Below are 24,205 nucleotides of genomic sequence, written 5' to 3' on the forward strand. Positions count from 1 at the left end.
ACTTTTTCCTCCCCTCCCTCCACGCAATTAAGGGGGGACCGCTACAATGAGAGACGTTCTGATCCGCGGCAGCCCATCCTCGTATATTTATACTATTGCTTACAGTTATAACTCGCAGTATTAAGTGCGAATGCACTTCTTAAGCGAGCCTGAATCGTCCGCCGCCGTAGTCCGCATAGCAACAGCTGCGGGTGCGCGCGCTCCTCGTCTTCCTTAGCAACGGGGGGAGATGGGCACGCGCTGCCTGGCCGCTGACATGGCACATACCCACGTGGGGGATTGGCCAGGAATCGGGCGTGAGAAGGGCTAATGCACCCGCTTAAAGGAGTACTGACACGAAATTTCAAAGCTGAGATCCGCTCTAGCAATCAAGTACAACGACAACACAAATAGGTGTCTGTGAATAAATGCATCTTTCTTTCTTTGTAGTTGTGTGTGTGTGTGTGATCTCTCTTTCGCGAACATTACCGAACCGCGCAAATTCAACTCGTGCATTCGCACTTTCACATTCTTCCCCTCGGGGAAATGCGGGGAATTTTGTTGTCCAGGTACGGGCAAGACCGTGATATTCTTAAGGTATAGGAAAATCATTCACTTATCCGTCCTCTACGTTCTATATGTTAAAACAGGTGCTACACAATACCCTCACGTTCAACTCTCATCAAAAAAGAAAGAGTACAAAAATTGACGCCGGATCTTAGTGGCATACTATAATCAATCTGCAAACGCGGCAGTTTTGTTACACCCAAAAAATTCGAGGTTTCAAAAATAAAATGAAAACACTTTACCACTCTTTCAAAGTAATTTTTCCAATACCCTTGCGCAGAAAAAAACATACTTAATGAATAGTAAAACGCAAGCCAGGAAAAAAAAAAAAAGAACGAGGCCCACCTTTGTTCACAAACTTAGGTATTGTGTATTTTTTGAAAGGTTCCTTTATTAAGCTTCCTCTGCAACCAACTGGAACGTGAATTGTAGATGTTGAGCCAGGTTTCATATGGTGAAAGAAAAACATTTTACTTGCAAAATGCGATAAAACGGTGCAAACATTCGTGAGCCCTTTTTCACAATGTCTGTTAGATACGTATATTCAGGAGTGTCTAGTTTTTGGCAGGAATCAAGTTGGCCCGAGTTGGAGCACGTGTTGATGCAGTTTTCTTGTCCAAACGACGTTGCCCAGTAGTTAGACTCTTATGTGTAAGCACTGCCCGCGCCTGTGCTTTCTGGTAAAAATCGTCAAGCTGACGTACGCTTTCCTTCGTGGGGGCTGACTGAGAAAAAATCATTCCATTCTCAAATTGGCTGGGTAGGCCGACAGGCAGGTTTTCGATTGCAACCGACGCAAGCGCCAGCAGCAACGCCATGATGCCAAACCCGATGTCCTCACAGTTCACTAGCACGCTGGAGAACAAATGAAAATCACCAATGTTACCGATGACGGCAAAAGCGTAGCACGTTCCCAGTCCGAAGCACCGTGCCCGTGTTGGGTAGAGGCAGGCCGACAGATAAAATGAAATTACTACGGCTACGTTGACAGAGAGGCGAACGATCACCATCAGGACGCTCCCCAAGAATGTGAGTTCGCTATCGAAATGAAGGAAAAGAAACGCGCAAGCCGTGGCGCAAGCCAGTGTAGATACCACCACAGCCTCTTTCAGGGACCGGTTTTCTTGGAGAAACGGCAAGACAGCCAGAAACAACGATGCCAATCCTAGGCTGGTTAGGACACGTACGTGGCTGCTGACGGGAATGCCACGCTCTTCCGCGTAATGGCCACGGGCGGCGCTCATGACGACCCAAGTAAAAGCCAGTAGCACTGAACGCTCCCTCAGTTTTGGTGCAGCGATCGAGCTCGCTGTGTGTCCTCTCGTTGTGGCATGCTGAGTTTGGTCCATGCTGAGTAGCCGCGTCCTGAACAAATCGCGGCTTCTGGAAGGAGAGATGGCGTTGACGCTTGCTGCGTTGACGACTACACGTTCAGTTTGCTCGGAGTTATGCGTCTCCAGTAACCACACCGGCGACTCCTCCAGCACATAGAACGCGGCGAGGAGCACCGAGCTCAGAGCAGCTACAATGAGGTGGGGCCAGTACCAGCTAAGCTTGAAGGTGTCGGCCAAGAACACAAATATGGGCACGATTATGGTTGATAACGCCGGGGCTGCGGTGCAGTACAGTATCCTGCGGGACGGGGTCGTTACTTCGTAGAGGATGACATATAGCACGAAGGCCGACCTCGATGTTGCGGCCACGACGACCTGCGTCGCTGCGAAAGTACTGAAGTCGCGCGCGAGGCCGCTACAGACGAGGGTGAGGAACACGGCAACGAGCTGCACGACGGTGATGGTCTTGCGGCCGATGCGGTCGGCAGCAGCACCGATCACTGGAAGTGCAACGACCGTCGCGACGAAGTTCACCAGGGTCGCTATGTCCTTGAGGTGACTTCGTTGGCACACCAGGCTCCACTCACTGACCACGTTGTTGCCATACTCACTGAGGTTGAACTCCCATTCGCTGCAAGGGACGACTTGGGCCGAAGGGCCGCCGTGCGGTGGGTTTCGTACCTTGCACCGGCTGTAGTTGCCATGGGCGTCACGCGGAATGGCAAGCTGCTTCCAGGACTCAACACTCAATTCAGAGTAGGCAGGAGGACGCATGCACCAGTCGTCCATCTCGCGTGTCGACAAGCGAAATATGCTTGAATGGACAAATGAGATTGCACCAGCGACCACCACGCTGAGCAGCACCCTCAGTTGGAAACGGCTCTCGCCGAAAGCACTTGCGTCAGCTCCTGCGTTCTGGTCTTCATTTCGGTGCTCGGTGGGCAAGCTTGGCTGTTGAGGGCCTCCTTGGGTCGGGTAGTTGTCGGAAAGCATCGCTTAGGGTGATGACGGCCGGTGGGGTATATTGGTTCTGTTAAAACTGGTTGGGCGAAAATAGTAGTGGCAGGACGGCGTCGTTCGAGCTGCTTCGTTTTCTTCTTCCTCCTTTAATTTGTCTACATCTTCTTTTTGCATCCCCCCGGTAAGATGGTGGTGGGGAGTGCCAGAAGATACCGCTCAGACCCACGCAGGGGGAAGCGGCCAGGAATGGTGCGCTGACCGAGAGAAACTATGCAACCAGTAATTAAAGAAATATATTTAACGAATGTATTTAAAGTGGGCGTTTATGGGAATCCCGATAAGGTACGCGCCGTCCAAGAATTTCCAATTCCGCGTTCAGCAAAGGATGTTCGCAGCTTTGTGGGTCTATGCTCCTACTTTCCTCGATTTATCGAGAATTTTGCTGAGATCGCCCGGCCATTGACTGATCTCCTTAAGGCCGATACCTCATTCTCCTGGGGCACCGCGCAAAGCGCAGCGTTGGCCGCTCTCGTTGACCGCCTGAGTCGTTGCCCAGTTTTGGCCCATTTCGATCCGTTGGCCCCCACAGAAGTTTCGACGGACGCGAGTGGCCAAGGGATAGGGGCAGTTCTGGTTCAGAAACAGACTGGTCACGACAGGGGGATAGCCTACGCCAGCCGACTTCTTTCACCCGCTGAACGTAACTATTCCATCCCGGAACGCGAATGCCTCGCCCTCGTCTGGGCAGTCAGCAAGTTCCGTCCATATTTGTACGGCAAATCTGTTGCGGTTATTACCGACCGTCATGCCCTATGTTGACTTTTGTCGCTAGAAGATCCGTCCGGACGACTGGGCCGCTGGGCGTTAAGACACCAGGAGTATGACTTTCCGGTGGTCTACATGTCTGGTCTCATGCACAGGGACGCGGACTGCTCGTCTCGTCATCCTGTTGATCTGCCTGATCAAAGGTGGAATGATGATGACCCCTGCACATTTGCCCTGTCCGACTTGCACGACGTAGCCGCCCATCAACGACGCGACCCATCGCTTCGGAAGGTTATAGACCGTCTTAGCTCAGAGCCGTTTGACCCATCTCTGGACGCCTCTACACTGCGTAATGGAGTCCTGTTTCGCCGCAACTTCCGGGCGGATGGCCCTGACGCCCTTCTAGCCGTACGTAATCATCTCCGTCTTGACATACTCCACCAGCTTCGTGACGTGCCAACTGGTGGGCATCTTGGTGTCATTCGGACCTACGACCGTGTGCGGCGACGCTTTTAATGGCCCGGCCTTTGCCGGTCTGTGCGAAGGTACGTCACGGCTTGTGACCTTTGCCAACGCCGTAAGACTCCCCGGTCACTTCCAGCAGGCACTCTTCATCCAATTGAAGTTCCTTCTGAACCATTCTTCCGTGTTCGATTGGACTTCTCGGTCCTTTCCCCTTATCCCGCTCTGGTAACAGGTGGTTCGCCGTTGCCACCGATTACATCACGCGTTATGCCATCACACGTGCCCTTACTACCAGCTGTGCCACGGACGTCGCCGATTTTCTACTACACGCCGCCATTCTGCATCACGGTGCTCCTCGTCAGCTCATCACGGACCGTGGTCGGTGCTTCTTATCTCATGTCGTCGACGACGTTCTTCGGTCCTGCCGCATCAAGCACAACCTCACCACGGCCAATCATCCGCAGACCAATGGGCTCGCAGATGTCCCAGATGTCTTGATTGATAAAAGCAACGTCCAACAAAATCTGTTTCAATGAGGGGCCGTGGTCTGTTACTTGAAGCTGGCGATATTTCTAACAAAGCCCACTGTTACGTTCTCTAGACGGTTTCCTTAAAAAAACTGTTTACAAAGCACACTGTAGAGTAGGAGATATGTGTTTGCGCGTTTAGAAGCATCGTATTTGAACTCTTTTGTTTGTCTCTATTTCAGAGCTGTTTGGGGCCCAACATTCCCAAGGATAGTCGTTATGCTTTAGTAATGCTCATGTACGCAAAGGATTTCATATCTGGTTGAAAAAAAAAACGCAGAACGTTGCTAGCAGGGTAACAAATAGATTGTGTGCTACAAAAAACGGCGTGGACAACACATTCATTTTGTGTTTCTCTTTTCAATGGACAATAAAGTTTACCGGACCCGACCTGGCCAGAATCGCCAACATCGCGACGTAGAAGTGGAACTAATTATGAGCTCGTTATTTATGAGATTTATGAGAACTAATTATCAGAACAACCATTCGAAAGCCGCAAATTCGCATTGATAATATTTGTAGTTTCAGGCGGGTACATCGGATGATTTTTAATAATGCTTTAACAACCCCACTAGTTATATATGTTGCAGTACGAAATCACCGTTATAACGATATCATCTGGCTAGGACGAAATTGCATGGAAGAAAAATGTCGCTATAAGCTGTGGCGCCGACGGACTGACTGAGAACAAACGCAATGAGGCTGCCGCAATAATAATTATACCAGTTTTATCAGAAAGTTCTGAAAAATAATCGAAATTCATAAAGAAAACATACCTGAAGTCGCGGCGAGTTCTCCCAAGCATGCGACTCTGAGTTGTGTTCTGGGTGTTGGATAGACTCTCTATTACTCTATCCGTCTTTTCAGTCCAGTCCAGTCCTCAGGCTCAAGAAGACACGTGAAAACCTGGCTGATGCACATATGGTATCACACTCGCTGTTTTGGCTTTTGCAAGCCTAATCAGCGAAAAAGAAAGGAAGTGGCTGTGATACCGTATACGTGCATGCGCAGGGTGTCGGAACGAAACGTTTTTCGTTCCGGTTTCTGTTTCGTTCCATGAATAAAAATTCCGTTCCGTTTCAGCTCGGGAACCAAAAAAAAAATAATAGTTCGTAACGGTTCATAACGGTTCGTGTTTGCGCGAGAAAAATTGATTTTCATGAAATTGTTAAAAAAGATTGAGAATTATGAAATTACGTTAAACAAGATGAAGAGGTGCTTAATAATTTTATGAAAAATATAAGTTTTGAGAATCTCGTATATTTGTGATGTTATTGTTAAAAGTTTAAAACGGTCTGTCTCAAAGAACGCTGAAAAAGCCCTTTTAATCTTAAAGGAGGTGTTATCGGAGTAGGTAGTAATGGATTAAGATCAGTACCTTTAGCAACTCCCCTGGCCGTGTATATCCAGACGAAGGAATGACAGACGAAAATTGGTGAATAATTATTGCCCACATCCGCATTGGTAGCGTATTTTTTAGAGACTATGGGGCTCTTCGATTTACGGTCTCGGACTCACCGCAGACTCCCCGAGACGCAGTCCGGCATTCGATTTTCCCATGTATCCCTATGGCTTCGGGGAATCCTCGGACAACCCGCGGTGAGTCCGAGTCTGTAAATCGAAGAGCCCCTATTATAGATAAGAATGCCCTACCGGACACTTTTGCTTCAGCTCCTTATGAAATATTTTCCGCTGCGCTCCGGCAGCACTTCCGTACAAGTGCAACATGACTTGTAGCTGTTTGCATTGAGCGTGCGGCTGTAATCTGCTGTTTGCGCTGCTAGTGGTGTATTCTGGCGTTCACGCCAAATATTGTATCTTTTCCTCCTTGTTCTTCTGTCGCATTTTAAATATCCGTGTGTCACACTTCCTAAACAATGCAATAGGGCTAATATGGGTATTTTTATTAAGCTAACCAAATAAATAAATAAATAAATAAATAAATAAATAAATAAATAAATAAATAAATAAATATATAAATAAGGCCGCTACGTCTGCATCGCAGCCAGATGTCCGCGGCAATCACGCGTCGAGCTCAGCCCTACGCCCAACGCCACAAACGGAGAGAGTATGGAAGCAGGCAGGAAGCCCTCCGAAGGAGAGCGAGTGCCATGAGAGACGAAAGACGATTTTAAGCCAGCGAATCGACGGCAATCTCCCATCTGGCTGAATGGAAATTGAAATTAATCCTGAAATACCTGAAATTGCCACTCAAACCGAAAACCGGAACGAAATTTTCTTTCGATTTCGCTCCTGAAAGAACTAATAAATGTCGTTACGTTTTCGTTTTCGTTCCGGCCAAATATTTAGTTTTTTTCGTTTTTTGTTTCCGGTTTTCGTTTCGTTCCGACACCCTGTGCATGCGCTAACGCATTGTTTGAAAAAGACCGCTGACAGATTCGGTTTTACGGGGGTTGTGTACGCCCCGAATAAACTAGCCAGTTTATGCTCAATGGTTGGTAACAGGGCTTCACGTCGGTGGGCACGTTGCAACATGAGGTAGTACAAATCCGGACGTCTTGCTGAGGGCTGGATGGCTGGGGCAATGAATGGCAGTGGAAATCACAGTATCTTGTATACTGGCGTCGGTATATAATATGGTGGAGCCGGGTGGAAGGTAGATACCCATGCCGGCGATGCGTTCTTTGAGAGAAGACGCCGAAATGTTGGAATCTGGGCGACGAAGGTCAGTTGATTTGTTGGCACGCAATTTCACGAACTGCCACGGGGGAAGTACTCGCTGCGGTAGGGCTGGTAGCGTATGACAGACTGTGTAAGCTATTAATGCTCGCGCAGAATCACACAGTGCACCCTGTAATTTCCGAGCTTCGCGACGTTGATGAACAAGTTCATCCAGCGTGCTTAGTTGGGCTCGATCCTGGAGAGCAACTATAGTGGTGATGAGTGGGAGAGCAGTAATTGCTCTCATAGCCTCTCTGTTAAGTGCTTCCAGTCGATCCCACTGTGTTGCCGTCAAATGCTGGAACTGAGCAGAGTACACCAAACGCGGTTGTAAAACTGCTCCCACGACTTGTCGTGCCACGTGTGAGCTGACTTCACCGGCTTTGGGAGCAATAAGGCGTAGGCGTACTAGTACAGCGTTCAGCCACAGCAAGCCAAGCTGTCGCGGTTTCTGACTGGTGTATCAACAATCCCAGGACTTTAATTGTTGGGTTCGCTTGCAGTGGTTGCCCAGCCAGTTGAAGGCAGATGGGACAAGCAGCAAGCTTTCGGCGGCCTCAGCGGTTGGCAACAGATGTGTATGTTGTTTTACTCGTTGAAAGCTGAAGGCCCACAGAAGAAGCAAAGGCTGTGGTGACATCCCGGGTTGATTGCAGGGAACTCGCTTGAGTTTCGAGATCATGGTGAGTGCTCCACACGGTGATGTCATCGGCGTAATTGAAATATTTAACATCCAGTACATCACGAAGGCGCCGTGCCAGTGGAATCAAGGCCATATTAAACAAGGTTGGAGCCAACACCGATCCTTGGGGTACACACCACATACAGGATCGAAGGACCGGACAGCTTGTCCGTGAAGGCGTATGGCAAATTTCCTGTCTTGAAAGAATGACTGGGCGAACTGCCGCGCCCGCATGGGAAGGTGGAACATATCAATTGAGTCCAGGATAGTAGCGTGACTGATGTTGTCATACGCATTTTGGATGTCCACTGCTAGAATGGTTCGAACACCATGACTGCGGGTTGACGACAATGTTGGTGTTGCCAAACCGCTAAGCCCATCCTCCGTGCCAAGTGATGGGCCAAAGCCAATTTGTGCAGAGTGGTAATGCCCATGCTGTTCAAGCCACCACGACAAGCGAGTGGCTAGCATTTTCCCTACAAGCTTGCGAACCGTTGCCGTAAGCGATATTGGCCGAAGGTTTTCTAGCACCATCGCTGACTCGCCAAGGTTTGGTATAGCAACGACATGCACTGCTTTCCAGCTGCCAGGGACGACTCCACTAAGTCATACCTCATTTATTGAATCGGGGAGCTGAGCGAGTACATCATTGCTTAAACTCTTGAATGCTTCGTAAGGAATAGCGCCTGGACCAGGCACAGTATTCCGCTTTGCACACTCTATTGCAGCAAGCAATTCTGCCATTGTAAAGTCCGTGCCAATGCCTTCGATGTCAGAAGGTAATGAAGCCTTGTCCACATGTGCAGGGAGGAATCTTGGGCAAGGTCAATAGATGTCGGACAGGTGTCGCATCATAGAACGCAAAAAACGCCCTGGCTGCTTCCTTGGCAAAATCGTCGGGAGATAGCTTAGCGGCAAAGCAAGCATGGGCAGCCGGATCCGGAGGGCGTCGTCCACGTTTCATCGCCTGGAATGTTCGCCTTAGGGAGGCACTCAAGGTCTTCAAGGAAAACCCCTCACACCAAGTGTACCACTGACGACGCGATAAGTCCTTTTCGTGTCGGCGTGGCTTTGCTGCTCGGAACTGAAAGCGCGCGTGGGCGTTTGGAGAAGCAGGGTCACGAGATGCTGCAAGACCTGCTTGCCAGCGAGTAGCCCACAGATTAAGGAGGATGATGTCCGGCGCAGGCAGATTCACGTCTACCCAGGTGGTAGTAGTGGCACCAGTGAGTGCACTTCATATCCTATCGACAAGGTCTATTGCCACCTCCACCGACGGGGCAGCCAGCCTAGACCGGAAACTGTCCCAACTAACGACACAGCGCTTCCGACGAAGCCAGTGGGCCCGCGACAGGTGTAGTCCTATGATGATGGGGTGGTGATCACTCCCCCAGCAATCGGCCTCCAGGTCCCATAAAGGAGTGCCTGGTCTCAACCCCCGAGTGAGGTCCGGTGCATAAGACGTCACGCGAGAATACTGCACAGCACGTGAAGCTGCGCCTGGCTGGTTGAGCAGCACAAAGGACGCATCCGCAAACGCATCCCGCGCACGCCTGCCACGGGGACCTGACAAGGGGTAACCCCACTCCGAATGAGGTGCATTAAAGTCCCCCACCCACCAAAATTGGGCACCCTGGGTATTGCTGACGAATAGCCATAGCCAGCCCAAATTAATTCGTGATGGTGGGCTACCTGCTGGTCTCACGTTGCAAGAAAGGACAACCAAAGTTGCCTTTGTAAATTGAACTGCAACTGCCACTACCTCCTGATACGAGTTGCGCCACCGTTCAAGGGAGAGTTGAATTTCGGGTAATAGGCCGCCACGTACACGGCCGCCTTTCCCTCAGTTGCCGCAGCGTGCACACGATGATCTACCATAGATGGGGACGCATGACCACTGAAACCTGAAATAGCAGGCAGAGTGTTTGTTTCTTGAAGAAGCAGAGTCCGGCGGTGCAGCTTGTTGTTGAGGGTACGAGTCTTTAGCTCGCCAATCTTCGATGACAGGCCCCTGGAGTTCCACTGTAAGACGCCGGACACAGGTGGAGTTTGACAGGGTGATTAGGAGTCCAAGGGCTGTAGGAGTACTGATGTCAGGTGGGATAGCTAGTTAACCATAAAACTCAAGAGCGACGAGGTCGAGTTGTCGGGAATCGAGGACGAGTTTTGCATTAAAAAAAGGGCGGGGGCTGGCGCATTGTAGGTGCGGGTGTTGAGTAAAGGTCTGTGCGTTGGTCGCTTCCGGTGTAAAATTAACTCTCGTGTTCTTCGCTTGCGATTTCGGTCCTTAAAGGTTTTCAGCGCTTTCAGCGAAGGTTGAACGCACTTTTACCAAAGTTTTGACGTACGTTTGACGCAGCTTTGATGTCAGAAAGGTTATGTTATAGGGCAAAACATCAGCCGAAGTGAGGGCGGCTTTGCTTAAGGTCCGCCGGAACACGTCCCCTGGCATGGACCGCTTGTCGAACAAGGCTCTAACAAGCCTGGACGACGGCTCCGTGGACGCTTTGACCACCTACATGAACGAGTGTTTGGAGAAGGGGGCGGTGCGAGCGGCCTGGAAAGAAGCAGAGATTCGTCTCCTTCTAAAACCAGGCAAAACATCTTGCACGGATAACCTTCGCCCCACCTCCCTCAGTTCGTGCATCGGAAATCTTATGGAACACGTCATTCTTAACCTTGTACAAAGGTTTCTTGAAACGACGGACCAAATGCCTCACTGAAGGACATATTTGAGGCAGCCAGTCGCACCCCACCCAAAGTGATCTTGGATTTAGACTTGAAGGGTGCGTTCGACAATGTAACACTCGAAGCAAACCTCACAAATCTTGGCAACCGGGATTGCGGAGAAAAGACGTACTCCTTCATCAAGAATTTTCTGTCCGATAGAACTGCGATCATTAAAATTGGCGACATCCAGTCTTCCCCCATAAAGTGCGGCAGTCGTTGTACACCACAAGGGGCACTGCTATCGCCTCTACGTTTTGACATAGCTATGATAGGCCTTCCCCGACAATTAGAGAAAATCCCTAACATTAAGCATGCCCTGTATGCGGGCAATATAACGGTCCGGATTGCCAAAGGTTCTCCCGGCGTTATGCGAGACAGCCTACAAACGGCAGCGGACATCGTCCGCACCTACGCCTGCCAATGTGGTTTAATGTGTGCCCCGCAGAAGTCAGAGCCTATAATAGTACAAAAATGCTGCCGGGACCCTTCAGACAGCATTAAAATTTGGTTCGACGGCGTACTGATCAAACCGAAATCCTCAATCAAGAGATTAGGAATGACCTACCAGCAAAACTGCATAAACACCCGGCGTCTCAACAGGCTTCAAGAAACCACGGCTCAAATTGTTAGGATGCGGCGTAGGGTAGCGAACAGGAGCTGTGGACTGAAAGAAAACGACATGATCCGTCTTGTGCAGTCCTTCGTCGTCTCCAGAATCGTTTACGTGGCTCCTTATGCGGTTTTGGGGCATCGGAGCGCGAAAAGGTAGACTTCCTTCTTAGAAAGGCATACAAACAAGCCCTGGCACTTCCTGCGAGCACCTCTACGGTGCAACTCACGGCTTTGGGACTGCACAACATCATCGAAGAGCTCATAGAGGCCAACCTAACGGCGCAGAAAGTAAGACTCGGAGCAAGCCCAACGTGTAGGGAAACGCTAGACAGAGAGAATCAACTTTACTGAGCTCGAAAATTCGATGGTGCAGGCACCAGACGGGGTGGTTCCCTAATCACGGGACCCATATGTCTCCAGCAAATCCTGGCCCCTGCCGTCAGTGCGAACTGCGTTGGCAGGGAGCGGATGGACAACAAGGTCTCCCATCGCACAGGGGGTTGGGGATTGGGGGTGCTGGGGGTAAGGGGAGGTGGGGGTTTCTTGAGGTCTTTGCACTCGACTCTGATGTGTGCCAGAGTGCCTCTTTCCGTTTTGCAGAAAGGGCAGAGTGTGTCCTGCTACGCCGGGTATATTCGGTGTAACAGAACGGGATGCGCTAGCGATCCCGCCTGCGTGCGCCGCAGGATCCTTTTCTGTTGCCTTGTCAACTGCGGGTGCGGTTCGGGAAGTTTTCACCTCGCGTTTCGGTACATCTGAGTAATGTCTTTAAAGCTCGTCACGGGATACGGTAGCTCAGCCGGCTTGTCCTCGGCCCGGATAGACAGTTCTCGGGCGTGGTGGTCGGCGAGGGCGTTCCCTTCCACCTTCGAGTGAGCCGGTACCCACACGAGCTCGATGGCTCGTACCGGAGGCTTGTGCTTGGAGAGAATGGCTCGCGCCGCGGGACAGATCACTCCCCTTGGGAAGTTTCCGTAGGCTGACTTCGAATCTGTTACCACGGTGTCCACGCTCGGTTGCACGAGTGCGAGTGCCACGGCTGCTTCTTCCGCAACGGCTGGGTCTGTCGTCCTCAGCGACGCGCTGACGATCAGCTTGTCGATGGACGTGGCTACCGCCGTTGCTTGGTCGTCGTGTTTTCTGAGTGAGGCGTCCGCGTAGAGTACCCTAGGGTTCTCCTCCAGCTGTCGGGCTATGGCCTTAGCTGGCGCGGTCCGACTTTCTTCGTCCTTCCCCGGTTGCATGTGCCTGGGGAGTGGCTTGGTTTGAATGGCCTCTTTCCACTGCTCGGGAAGGACCACCTTGGTTGGCCGTGGTTCTAGCTGCCGTCCTATTTTCCCTAGGACGACCAGCCCGTGCTCCGTTTGGCTTAGCCGCACCCTTTGGTTGGACAGGTGAGCCTCAATCAGCTCCTCCACCGTGTTGTGGACGCCCATTTCCAGAAGTTTCTGCGTGGACGAGTAGATCGGTAGGCCCATTTACTGCTTGGTTGCTTTACGCAGCATCGTGTCCAGGGTGTCTCTGTTTGCCTTCGTTAGCTGGAGGTACGGGGCAGAGTAGGTCACCCTCGACACGGCGAACGCCTGTGTCGTCTTCCTTTAGGCCTCTGTTACAGTTATAGACCCTTCGGATCATGCTTTATATCTGTTCTGAGGTGTTGTTGATCTTCGTGACGGCTGGGTACGCTCGTCCGTCGCTTTGCAGCAGCAGACCTAGGATTCTGATCTGTTGCGTCGGTTTAATGGCCGTGCCGTCGATGCTGATGGTCACGTTCGGCGGCAGTTCCTTCTTCGGTCGTCCCGGCTGAACAATCAGCAGCTACGGCTTCTGGGAAGCGTAGCTCAGCCCGCAGGTCTTTGCATATTCGTGTACGGTCGTTGCCGCCCTCTGCAAGGCTTCCTCCGCCCAGGCATCGAACCCGGCTCGGTTCATCCACACCGTAATATCGTCGGCGTAGAGTGCGTGGTCCACGCCTTCGATTTGCTTGAGTAGATTGGGCAGGGGCAGGAGGGCCAGATTGAAGAGCAGGGGCGACAAGACTGACCCGTGAGGGGTGCCTCTGTCGCCGAGCTGGATAGGTTCCGACTTCTCTTCCCCGATCCTGATGGTCGCTGTTCTTCTCGCTTTGATGTAGCCGAAGGTCTTCCGACCGCATCTTGTTTTGTATAGATTTTGGAGCACGCTCGCGTGAGACACGTTGTCGAAGGCCCGTTTTAGGTCTTGGACGAGTATCCCCCGCGGCGCGTTCCCGGTCGCCTTCTCGACTACGAGCTCTTGCAGTTTGATCAGGATGTCCTGGGTGCCCAGGTGTTGTCTGAACCCATACATGATCTCGGGCATTTGGTTTGTTTCTTCCAACTGTTTTTGAAGTCTGCGAAAGACCATACGTTCCATCACCTTCCCCCCGCACGGCGTAAGGGAGATGGCTGCATGTTGCCAATCGTCAGCGCTTGGCCGGGTTTCGGGATGAATCGAACCTCGACCTCTTTCCATTCTTTCGGCAGCCGCGAGCTCTGCCAGGTTTCGTTGATGTGCCCCAGGAGGCCGCGTGCCGCCCCGTGCCGCCGCTTCGCCAATGTTTCCAAGCAACTTGTACGAGATCGCGTCCCAGCCGGGGGCGCTCTTTCTGTTGCTGTGGTGAATGGCCGACCAGAGTTCCGTCATGGTGAACGGTCTATTCAGCTTTTCATTTTCGGGGCGTCCGTACCCCTCAGGCGTCGGGTATTGGCCTCGCTCGGTCTTGAGGTATTAACGACGATAGTCTTTCTTGGGCTACTTATACCCAGAAATTTCGGTCTGTATGTCTCTCTGTCTGTCTGTTCGTCTGTCTGTGACTCGATTCAGCCACCCGGCCAAAGTAAAATGCATACTCCGCAATAGTCTTATATACTCACAGCCAAATGTGAGCGTGTAAGCCCGGTTTATATGTTCATACTTGTCAATTTTGCTGAACATGAACAAGACATTACGCAAATATAGGCCCAAAAATTATTATACAAGGGATATTTACAGTGTTCCTTTATTAAAAAAAATTATGGGTGCATGGTTTTCTGTTAGAAAATGATAATCTACATCTACTGCAGAAAACCGCCGCCTGCTGTTGCCCGCGCCACTTCCTGGCGGCATATGAGAAATCACGCGGCAACAGCAACGAAAGGTTCCACTAGCTCGGTTCCCCGTTCTGCTTGGAACGCACGTGGAGCACGGCAACGCAGTTCTGTAAACCTTGAAGTCAGCCGCCTCGATTCACGCGCGTCTCCGCCGTACTGCAGCGCTGGCATCGAGGAACCCGGCCTGCAGTGGAACGCGGTAAATTGAAATCACCTTGAGCAAACCTTTAGTATGTTTACGTTGGGATGAGCACGACAGAACAGGAACAGCATGAGAGGTGCGCGGGAAAGCAAAGGGGGGCATTGCCTTTGCAAATGTCTACAAAAACTATCGTCTTTTGACGACATTTGCAACGCAAGGAGTAGATAGGCGGCCAATTTTTTGCCTTCAGGTCTTCCGATAGCCTGCGGCCGCCCCCCTTGTACGTGTTGAGGATCTTGGTGAGGTTGCGGTTGGTTGCGGTCTTGCTGCTCAGCGGGTCGAATAGGTGACTGAGTAAGCACCCCGTCTTCCGTGTCGATAGCTTACCCTGCAAGCCGTCGCAAGTGCTCAGCCACTTCTCTCGGCATAGCTTGGCCGTGACCTCGGCGATGTGTTGGTTAAGGACCGCGATACGTTTGACCAGCTTCTTTTTGTGACTTTGGCGCTTCCACCTTCGTGTTAGCGAGTGTCGGGCCGCCCACATGTGAGCCAGCCTGGCCTCCACGAAAGTTGTCTGCGACGTCGTCGTTATTTCTTGCGTGAACTTCTCGAGGGGTTTTTTCTGATCCCTCGCCGATTCGGCGTACGTTTGCTTTCTGTCGGCTTCCTCATCGTTCTCCGACGCCTCTTCTATTTATTGCGTGTATTTCCGCATCTTGTCCCAGCCCGTTACGCGTGCCGTCCCCAGCATGGCGCGGTATTGGGGTTTCTTGATGGTAATGCTGATTCGCTGTGGTCGGAGCCCAGGTCCACGTCTTCGTTTCTCTAGGCCACGTCCCGTGCCCCCGATAGCCACGACGGGTCCGGAGTTGTGTCCCTATTGGCACTGTTGCCCCTTCTGGTGGCCGCGGCCGGCTCGTTTAACAGGGCCATCTCATGGTCCTCCAAGGTGTTGGCTGGAGCTTTGCTCCTCTTCGATTGGTACTTGTATCCCCACGTTGTGTGAGGGGCGTTTAAGTCGCCGAGGATCAGGAGCGGCCTGCTCCCCGCCAACCTTTTCGCCTGGCTCACTACTAGATCAAAGTCGTACTGCCTCTGTGACGGGCGGCAGTACGCGCTCATGACGTATAGATTTCCCGTGTTGCCAATTGTTCTTGCGTGAACCTCGACGAGCGTGTGCTCGCATTCTCCTGGCGCCGTGGCGTGTTGAGTAGCCGCCACGTTGCTGCGAATGAGCACCGCCGTTCCTTCCTCCGTTGAGTCCGTGTACGTCACGTATCCCGAGAGTCTGGGCTTGCTGTTCGTTTCTTGTAGTGCTATTACATCGGGCTTGTGTTCGAGCCCGTCAATGTGGAGTAACAGTTCCGCCTCCTTGTTGCGAATCACCCGGCAGTTCCACTGAATAATCACTGTAACGTCCCCCCCCCGTTGGTCTTCTTTTTCTTATTTGGTCTGTGCTTCATCTTCTTCGGATGTTTTTATGCGGCCGCGCTATACGCGATCGATGCCTTGATTTTTTCCGCCCGTTCTTTCTTCAGGGACGCGAAGCGGTTCCTTGCGGCAAGGGTTGCTACTTTGGTCGCTAGCCGTTCGTGTTTGATCGATAGCGTCCGCACTTCGAATGTGGCCTCGAATGTGGCGTCTATCGCGCTCAGTTTCTCGTTGATTTGGGTGATGGCAGTTAGGATCGTTGTAAGCTCTCCTCCCTCAGTATTTCTCGTGAAAAGTGCGCGGTCGTTGCGTTTACCCGCAAACCCATGTCCCGATATCCCATAACCATCAATGGAAAGTCGATACCGTACTCCAGAAATCACAAATTTCTTGGCGTGATCATCGACAGGGACCTGTCATGGAGCGCACATGTGTCCTTCTTAAAGAAGAAACTCACCGCTATCGCCCACATTTTCAAATTTCTCGCTGGAAAGACGTGGGGCACATCGGTCAGAGGAATGCTGCAACTGTACCAGGCACTCTTCTTGGGAGTTTTGCGCTACAGCTTGCCACCGATATCCGGTACATGCTCCTCTAACCTTCGAGTGATCCAAAGCATCCAAGCGCAGGCTCTCCGCACGTGTCTTGGTTTGCCGCGATGTGCTTCAACAGTGGGCACATTATACATTGCCCAAGACTATCCTACAGCAACTTATGTGACCACTGAGACGCTACGCCTACACATCAGGCTCCTCACGAGGCTACCAAGTCACCACCTTGCGCAGCTTCCTCAGAGTCGACCACGCTCTTCCTTTGCAGCCATTGTCGCAGCGCACAGGGCTGAGGTACCGTCAGACTACACGCCTGCGGTCACACCGTCCTCCCCGTTGTGGTGCCTGGCAACACCGGACATTCGTCTGCATGTTCCGGGCATTGGAAAAAAGGCCGACTTACCACCACTGGCTCTCAGACAGTTTTCCATGCAGTTACTGTACGAACAACACCATGACCGGAAGCATGTATACACAGACGGTTCTGTGACGTCCTCGAGTTCGGCAGGTGCGGTGGTTATACCATCAGAATCAACCAAGGTTCGATTCCGTGTCGCCCATGTGACGAGCTCGACGGCTACTGAACTTGCAGCCATCCGTGAAGCTCTTCAATACATCATGGAAGCTTCTCCCCAAAAATGGTCCATTTTTACCGACTCCAAAGGCGCCCTGCAAAGCTTCCGAGCAGCCCTGCGCTACGGTCCTTTGCACCAACTTGTGACAAAAATTCGGGAATTATTTCACCAGGCTGTCATAAAGGGCCATAATATTGTATTTCAGTGGCTGCCAAGTCACTGTGGAATCACCGGCAATGTCTCGGCTGATGCAGCTGCCCGGACAGGCCATGACAGTGCAAGGACCATCTTGCTTCCGCTTGCAAGGACTGATGCGGCTAGGCTGCTTCGTCAGTTCGCGCGGAGGACCTCCATTACTCAATGGAATACACCGGACTTTGTGCACCCGCGCCTCCACAACCAGGGCCCTCTACTCCAGCGTCGTCTTCCGTGTGGGCTGACTCGATCACAGTCTACTTTACTTTGTAGGCTGTGGTTGGGAGTGGCCTTCACGAAAGCCTACTCCTTCCTCATCGGGATGGCCAGTAGTGCTCACTGCGACGCCTGTGAGGTAGAAGAGACAATCGACCATGTGCTTTGTTGTTGCCCCGAGTATTCATCGGAAAGACGCGTTTTGGAAGCCGAGCTCAGAAGATTGGACAATCAACAGTTCAAGCTAGAGACTATTCTAGGACAAAGACCCCTACAATCGACTTCGCAGAAGGCAACAAAAGCCCTTCTGCGTTTTATGAAGGACACAGGTTTAGCTGAGAGACTCTAGTGCCCACGAAGGGACTAAAGTGTGTGCGCGACCCCGCTCCTATCCCCCCTTTTTCGCCTGACATCTCTTTTATCCCCTGAACACCCCTTCCCCAGTGCCGAGTAGCAATCCGGGCTCTAAGCGTGGATAACCTCTCGGCCTTTCCTATCGCTTTTCTCCTCCTCCTCTCCTCCCTTTAGAATCTGTGCCGCCGCTGTCGCCGTTTCGCGGTTGACGGTGCTTTCTTCGGCGTCCATTGCTTCTTGGTTGCTCGGCGCCTGTTGCGTGGGCCGTGCCGCACCCGCATCTCGCCCTAAGCGGGGCGACGGGGTTCCCTCCGCGGCAACTTGCACATTCCTCCGGCGTTCTCTACCGTGTTGTCATCGCCTTGGGGTCTCGCGTTTGCTGAGCTACCGCTAGCTAGCGCATCGATTTTGCTCATTAAGGCACTGATTTGGGCGTTCTGCTCTTGTATCTGAGCGTTCTGTCGCTGTATGCTTTTCTGGAGTTCTTTTACTTCGTTGCTATCCCGTGGCGGGCTAGCTCTTGGGTTAAGGGGTTGGGAGGGGGTGAGGGGCGAGAATTCGGTTTCGCTAACCCGAGCGACAGAAGACCTGCCGGTCCAGCCCACCTTTTTCTCGGTGGTTGTCCCTCGTCGTCCGGTATACTCGGCCCGGAATCTCGATCCGGCCCGGGGTCTCGAACCAGCCCTGGATCTCGAACGAGACTTGGTCCGGGACCTGGCACTTCCACTCGAACCTCCACCCGTCGTTTCCCGGAGGCGGTTGCCGCCGCCGCCTCCGGATCGTGACGTCGATCGAGAGCGGCTCTGGCGGCCGCTGCCGTTGCTGCTACGGACCGGCGTCTGGGACCGGCCCCGTTGCGAAGAGGCGCTACGTTGGGGTCGCCCTGTAGGACCTCTTTTGCCTTGCTTTCTGTCCACGTTGTCGTCTTCGCCCGGCGCCGTTCCCAGCGCCGTCGACGGACGACGTAAGGCGTTTTGAATCTTGCCTTGCAGGCCTTGTCGGCGGTGAGATGTTTCCCCCCGCATATATCACACTTGGGTACGCACTTGTGGTCTTCTCCGGGGTTGGCGATGCCGCAGCCCCGGCAAATCTTGTCTTGATGGTTTGGGCACACGTCCATCCTGTGCCCCACTCGGCCGCATGCGTAGCACACGTCAATCTGCTTCCTGTGCACAGTGCACTCGATTAGCAGGTTCCCATATCGGACGTAGTTGGGCACTTTGTGTCCCTCAAAGGCGATCACAACCGACCTGGTCTTGCCGATGTGGTTCGCCTGCAACCCCGTGGGATTGTGCTTGTGCACGACTAAATTTTGTATCTCTTGGGCGGTGTCCTCCAGTGGGATGCCCCGTATTACTCCTTTCACGGTTCCTTGAGGGGCCGACTCGTACGCGCTGACTTCGTGGGACGTTCCCCGAATGTCGATTCGCTCCATTATGGCGTATCTGTCGGCATGTTCCCTCTTCGAGGTACTCACGACTATGATGTTCTGTTGGTGGTTTAGGCGTATCACATCTTCGCTTGCAGCAATTACGTCGACTTGCTCCGCCGCCGTTATAGCTCGGCTTATTTCCACGCGGGCCACGTCGCTTACGCGGAGCCCGCCTCGTGGCCGCATGACAATCTTCATATCTGCGCGCGGCAGGTCTGGCATGCGCGCGCCCTTCAGCAGCTTTCCCTTGTTTATTCGTTTCTTCGTCCTCTGCTGACGTAGATCGTTGCCGGTGCCGCCACCGAGGCCGTTGCTTCGACCGTTGACGTCAGTCGTGGCCTTGGCGCCACTTGGCTCGCATGTAGTACGGGCGTTAGGCTTAGCAATCCTACGCCGCCTTGCTTCACTTTTTCGCCAGCGGTTTTCCACCACTGCGCTCTAGTGATCTGATCCGGCGAAATTTCTTCGCCGTCCACTTCTACTCGCATAGCGGTAGACATCTTGGGTCGTTGCACGCTTGCGTAGCAACCAATGAATCGATTTTCGGCTTTCGGCGCCACCGGGGCCTACCGCTTCCCTCGGCCGGGGCCGAAATTGTCGTAGGCCTATCGGCTCGCGGGCACAAAAAGTCCTCAAATTCCCGAAAAATGGTCCCCTACCTCGGAATTCGTGTTCCCGGTGGTCCCATGCAACTTTACACATCCGGTCGATGCACTTTCATAAAGCTGCGGGTCAATAAACCGGCGCAATTTGTGAAAAATGACGGAGCGCATGCGAAGCTTTCCCAAAGTGGAACGCGTCAGCACGTGCCCCCCCTTGGGAAACGCTAGCTACGCTTGGTTACACGGCGCCGCACATCACAGAAAATGCAGTGGACATCCCACCTGAGGACCAGAATACTTGTCCGTCCAATACCCCGGCACATATCCCCTCAACATCGTGAGGGAAGATGTAAGGCGCAAGAGCAAGAGCGCAGTAGCAAGAGCGCAGTAGCAAGAGCTACTCTAGCGCAGTAGCAAGAGCTACTGCGCTAGAAAAACTGTACGGAGGACAAGACCACGTCGTCTATACAGACGCGGCGGAATGCGCGAGGTACGGGGAAAGATCGGCGGCCGTTACCTCCACAACCGCCCTCCTTTCTAGTCTGACGCTTCGGTCGTCTAACACGCAGCAGGCTGAAGAAACGGCTATCGCCCTTGCCGTCTCCCAGACAAAGGCCAAAGTAATTATTACGGACAGCCAAGCCGCCTGCCGATCATACCAAGCAGGTAGGGTTTCGAGACAAGCGCTGCGGGTTCTTCTTTACGGCGACCACAGTAGCAGGTCACAATCATTTGGACTTTTGCCCACTATGCTCTCTCCGGCAACCAGACGCCACACGTCCTGACCTGAGAACTCGCCCACCGGGCACCGCAAGAAGAGTCGGAACGAACCTGGCAGCTGCTACTCACATTCGCCGACATCACGCAACATTACCGACTAGCGAGACCACTCTATCCACCAGTCACCGGTCAGGACACGAAAGAACAGGAAGTCATCCTGAGACAGCTGCAAACTAATACGTACCCACACCCAACAAGACTACACGCCATCCATCCTACTCTCTATTATTCTCTATGTACTTATTGCCAAGCCCCAGGCACACTTTACCATATTGTGTGGGTATGCCAACTAAACCCAGGTCTTCCCCCCATCCCCAACCCCTCACGCGAGCACAGGGAGAGTACGCTGACCAGGTCGCGTATTTCCAAACGCTTCGCTGCACAGAGCACCCAGGTGACATGTCTGTTCTCGTGATGGAAAACGGTAATTCAACGTGGTCATTGGCTGCGCCCAAGCCTAAAGCGACCTAAAACATACCAAATCACCATTATTAACAAAAACAAAGCGTAGATTTGAGATTTTAAAAAATTATATTTAGGAAAATATACGCAATTAAAAAAAATAACCCACGAGATAGACCTGCTGGGGCTCGAACCCAAGCCGTCAGTGCCAGCACTCAGTGCTCTACGTCAAGGCTACAGAGCCAGAACGGTGGGTTTGTTTTAGGAGGAGCCTAAAAGAATAGCGCGCGCAGTGACATCACACATGTCACGGGCGTGCTCTGTGCAGCGAAGCGTTTGGAAACACGCATCCAGGTCCTGCCCTGAAAAGCAGCTTTTGCTATCGGAAAGGGCGAAGACAGCCGACCGTACCAACGGAGACTTGGACTGAAGACCCCGACCACAAATATGCTCACTTCAACTGCGATTAAAGTTTCTCTCTCTCTCTCTCTCTCTCTCTCTCTCTCTCTCTCTCTCTCTCTCTCTCTCTCTCTCAGAAAGCTTCTCAACTTTCGTTAGGAAGGGGTTGTAATTTTTTTTTATTTTCATGGTAATCCACTGCAGCAAACAGCTGTTTATTTATTTTTTATTTATTTCAATACCTTCAATGCCCAAAGGGCGTTACAGAAGGGAGCGGACATAGGCATTAGGATAACCAAAGAAAAGTAAATAAAACATTGGGCACAACAACAAATGCAATAGTGGAAAACGAAAAAAAAATGCGAGTAGTATATACAACAGAGTTGAGAGCATAAATGCAATCACAAGGAACAAAAGTAATTTTCAATGGCAGTCTTAGCTGAAGGCACATCAATTATACTAGCTATGCAGGGCGCATACGATTGCGAGTGTGAAGGCGATTGTGAAGTACCGCATTAACCCGGGCGACAGAAACCCCATGGCTCTCCTTTCAAGGCTCTCAGAACTATGAAACGAAGAGAAGGTGTGTGCTTTAGGCCACTGGACTCTGATCGCAGAGGCGTAGAAGACGTTGGTTGCCCTCTGCTTTCCTGGCGCGTGCTGTATTGATGGTCGCAGCTATGCCTACCAGTGCATTATAGATATGGTAAATATACCTACGCTGAGTCTCCACATCGCAACAATAGTACCGTCGGACGGCACTCCACACACAACCTTTATTTTATGAACAATGTGTATAAGGTCGGGTATAAGACCAAGAGATCGCATACATAGAATACGCCGGACGTTAGCTTTCTGTGGGTTGGCAGCACACGAACTGGGTGACTGTCAGGTTCCTATCACAAGTGGCCCACATGACAGGCTGTCCCAAACGCACGCACATTTTTCTTAAGCCACGGGCAGCAAGATTTCCAGACATGTCGGTCTCCCGCCTCTTATGTAAAAAAAGGCCAGACAAGACGGTGCAACGTTCGCGCGTGCTTATGACGCCTGGGCTGTGACAGCATTCCGCAAACAATGAATAAAGCATCTCAATCTCGTTTAACGCTTGCTAAAAAGGACAATTCACGCGGGTAAACTTCATTCGGTGTGTGTTTTTTTATTTTCTCTAATTTCACCCAACTTTACCCTGGAACTTATTGACGAGGACCTTATTGAGGGCTATACCACCAAGCCCAGCGACCTCAAGTGTTCGTTTTCGTTTAGCACTGGCCGAAACCGCATTTCCGTCACAGATACTCCCGTAGTCCTCGCATTCAGCATTGCTTTGAAGTTTACTGGCCCTTTACTCGCGCATTTTATTTGCTCACGTGTTACTAAAATTGTAAGAAATTTTTTAGGAACCATAGAGACAACCAATACACGAATAAGTGCTGAACGCTGCTTAACAGCCAGTTCCGTTGCTGTTAGCAAAGTAAATAAGCCATGTGCTAAGTGAATAATTGTACCAGCCATTCCATGATACACGGTTTATATTAGCCTTCACGTGATTCGCACTATTGAGATGGCGTAGGATAAACCCAGTAGACGAGGAATGCGTATAATTGAAAGCAGAAAAATCCAAGTGAATAAACTTGGGATGAAGGTAAGATTAAAGAACAGAAAACTTCATTAAAGTAAATCACATATATGCATATTCACGTTTAAGGGCCCTCCGACCTGGTATTTACGGCTACAACGCCGCATATATGTCGCGAAACGTTGGCCAAGCGACCGCCTGCCCACACTCCGTAGGATTGTACATGTCATAGTCAATATCGTTCACCAAAACACAGGCTCCCCTAAACGCCTCGCGAAGTTTCTCAACGCTGGGGAAGACGGCCACTTCTCTCGGATATGCCGTATGGAAAGTAGTGCAGTCTGGTGTGTCATTCAGGGCCACGACGGTTCGCTTTTCGGCGCAGAAATCCAGTCGCGACGAGAAACCGGGCCTCTTGGTCAGCACATGCTCGGAAAACGTTGGGTTTGAATATTTGCGCCACCTTGCGGGGAAAATGAGTGACAGACTCGGACAAAGCTTCTTGGACCGTGACATGTGTGCCTGTCCCAAATATGTCTCCGTCATTTTGTCGTATTGCGCGCAGTACGCACCTAGACTGGTTATATCAGTTGTTACGGCGGAGTGGGTGTCTATAAACACATGGTCCATTCGGGAAAGCAAAGAACTCGAAACTTCCCTGCCAAGCGTCGAGTGTGTGCCAATCATCATTGTCATCCTGAAAGGAGTGGTCGCAAAGCTTTGCCCCACCAGCGCTGCCAAGGTGTCTACAAAGGCGGCTATTGTGTCGACCTGATCTTTGAAAAAATGTTCGCAAGGTGGATCTTCGACCAGATGTATGTTGACACCGTTTAGGCCAGCGTTGCGCACGGTCTCTAGCACTTCTTTTCCGAGTGACTGAGCTCTGGCTGTGCCCGCTCCCACGCGGTATAGCTGCCCGGTGTCTTCTGGGTAGCCCCCTATGGTCATCAGCAGCTCTATTCCAGCCCGATAGGCGTCGGCGACGATTCGCAGCTTGTAGAGGCCGTATCTGTGGTCGAACTTTGGCGCTCTAACCTTCAGACGACCGTCGTTGACACCCACCGACCAGTAGACCAGGTTGGGGCAGAACCACCAGGGCACGTGCTGGGGCAGGAAGTCGTGTCCTCGCGGCTT

The 24,205-nt window shown here is 51.9% G+C and overlaps 1 protein-coding gene across 1 annotated transcript; it reads right to left on the reverse strand.

Annotated features, from left to right (window-relative positions):
- Positions 1-1,383: 1,383 nt before the first annotated feature.
- Positions 1,384-2,873, reverse strand: LOC144153312 (beta-alanine transporter-like). Its single transcript, XM_077684963.1, has 2 exons — positions 2,016-2,873; positions 1,384-1,401 (listed from the first exon to the last, which is right to left on the reverse strand). The coding sequence occupies exons 1-2, from the start codon at positions 2,871-2,873 to the stop codon at positions 1,384-1,386; spliced, it is 876 nt and encodes a 291-aa protein (XP_077541089.1).
- Between the last annotated feature and the right edge of the window lie 21,332 nt (positions 2,874-24,205).

The sequence above is a fragment of the Haemaphysalis longicornis genome, unplaced genomic scaffold (genome assembly GCF_048455015.1).
Source record: "Haemaphysalis longicornis isolate Haplotype H1 unplaced genomic scaffold, Haemaphysalis longicornis Haplotype H1 scaffold_9, whole genome shotgun sequence".
In the NCBI taxonomy this organism is placed as follows: domain Eukaryota; kingdom Metazoa; phylum Arthropoda; class Arachnida; order Ixodida; family Ixodidae; genus Haemaphysalis; species Haemaphysalis longicornis.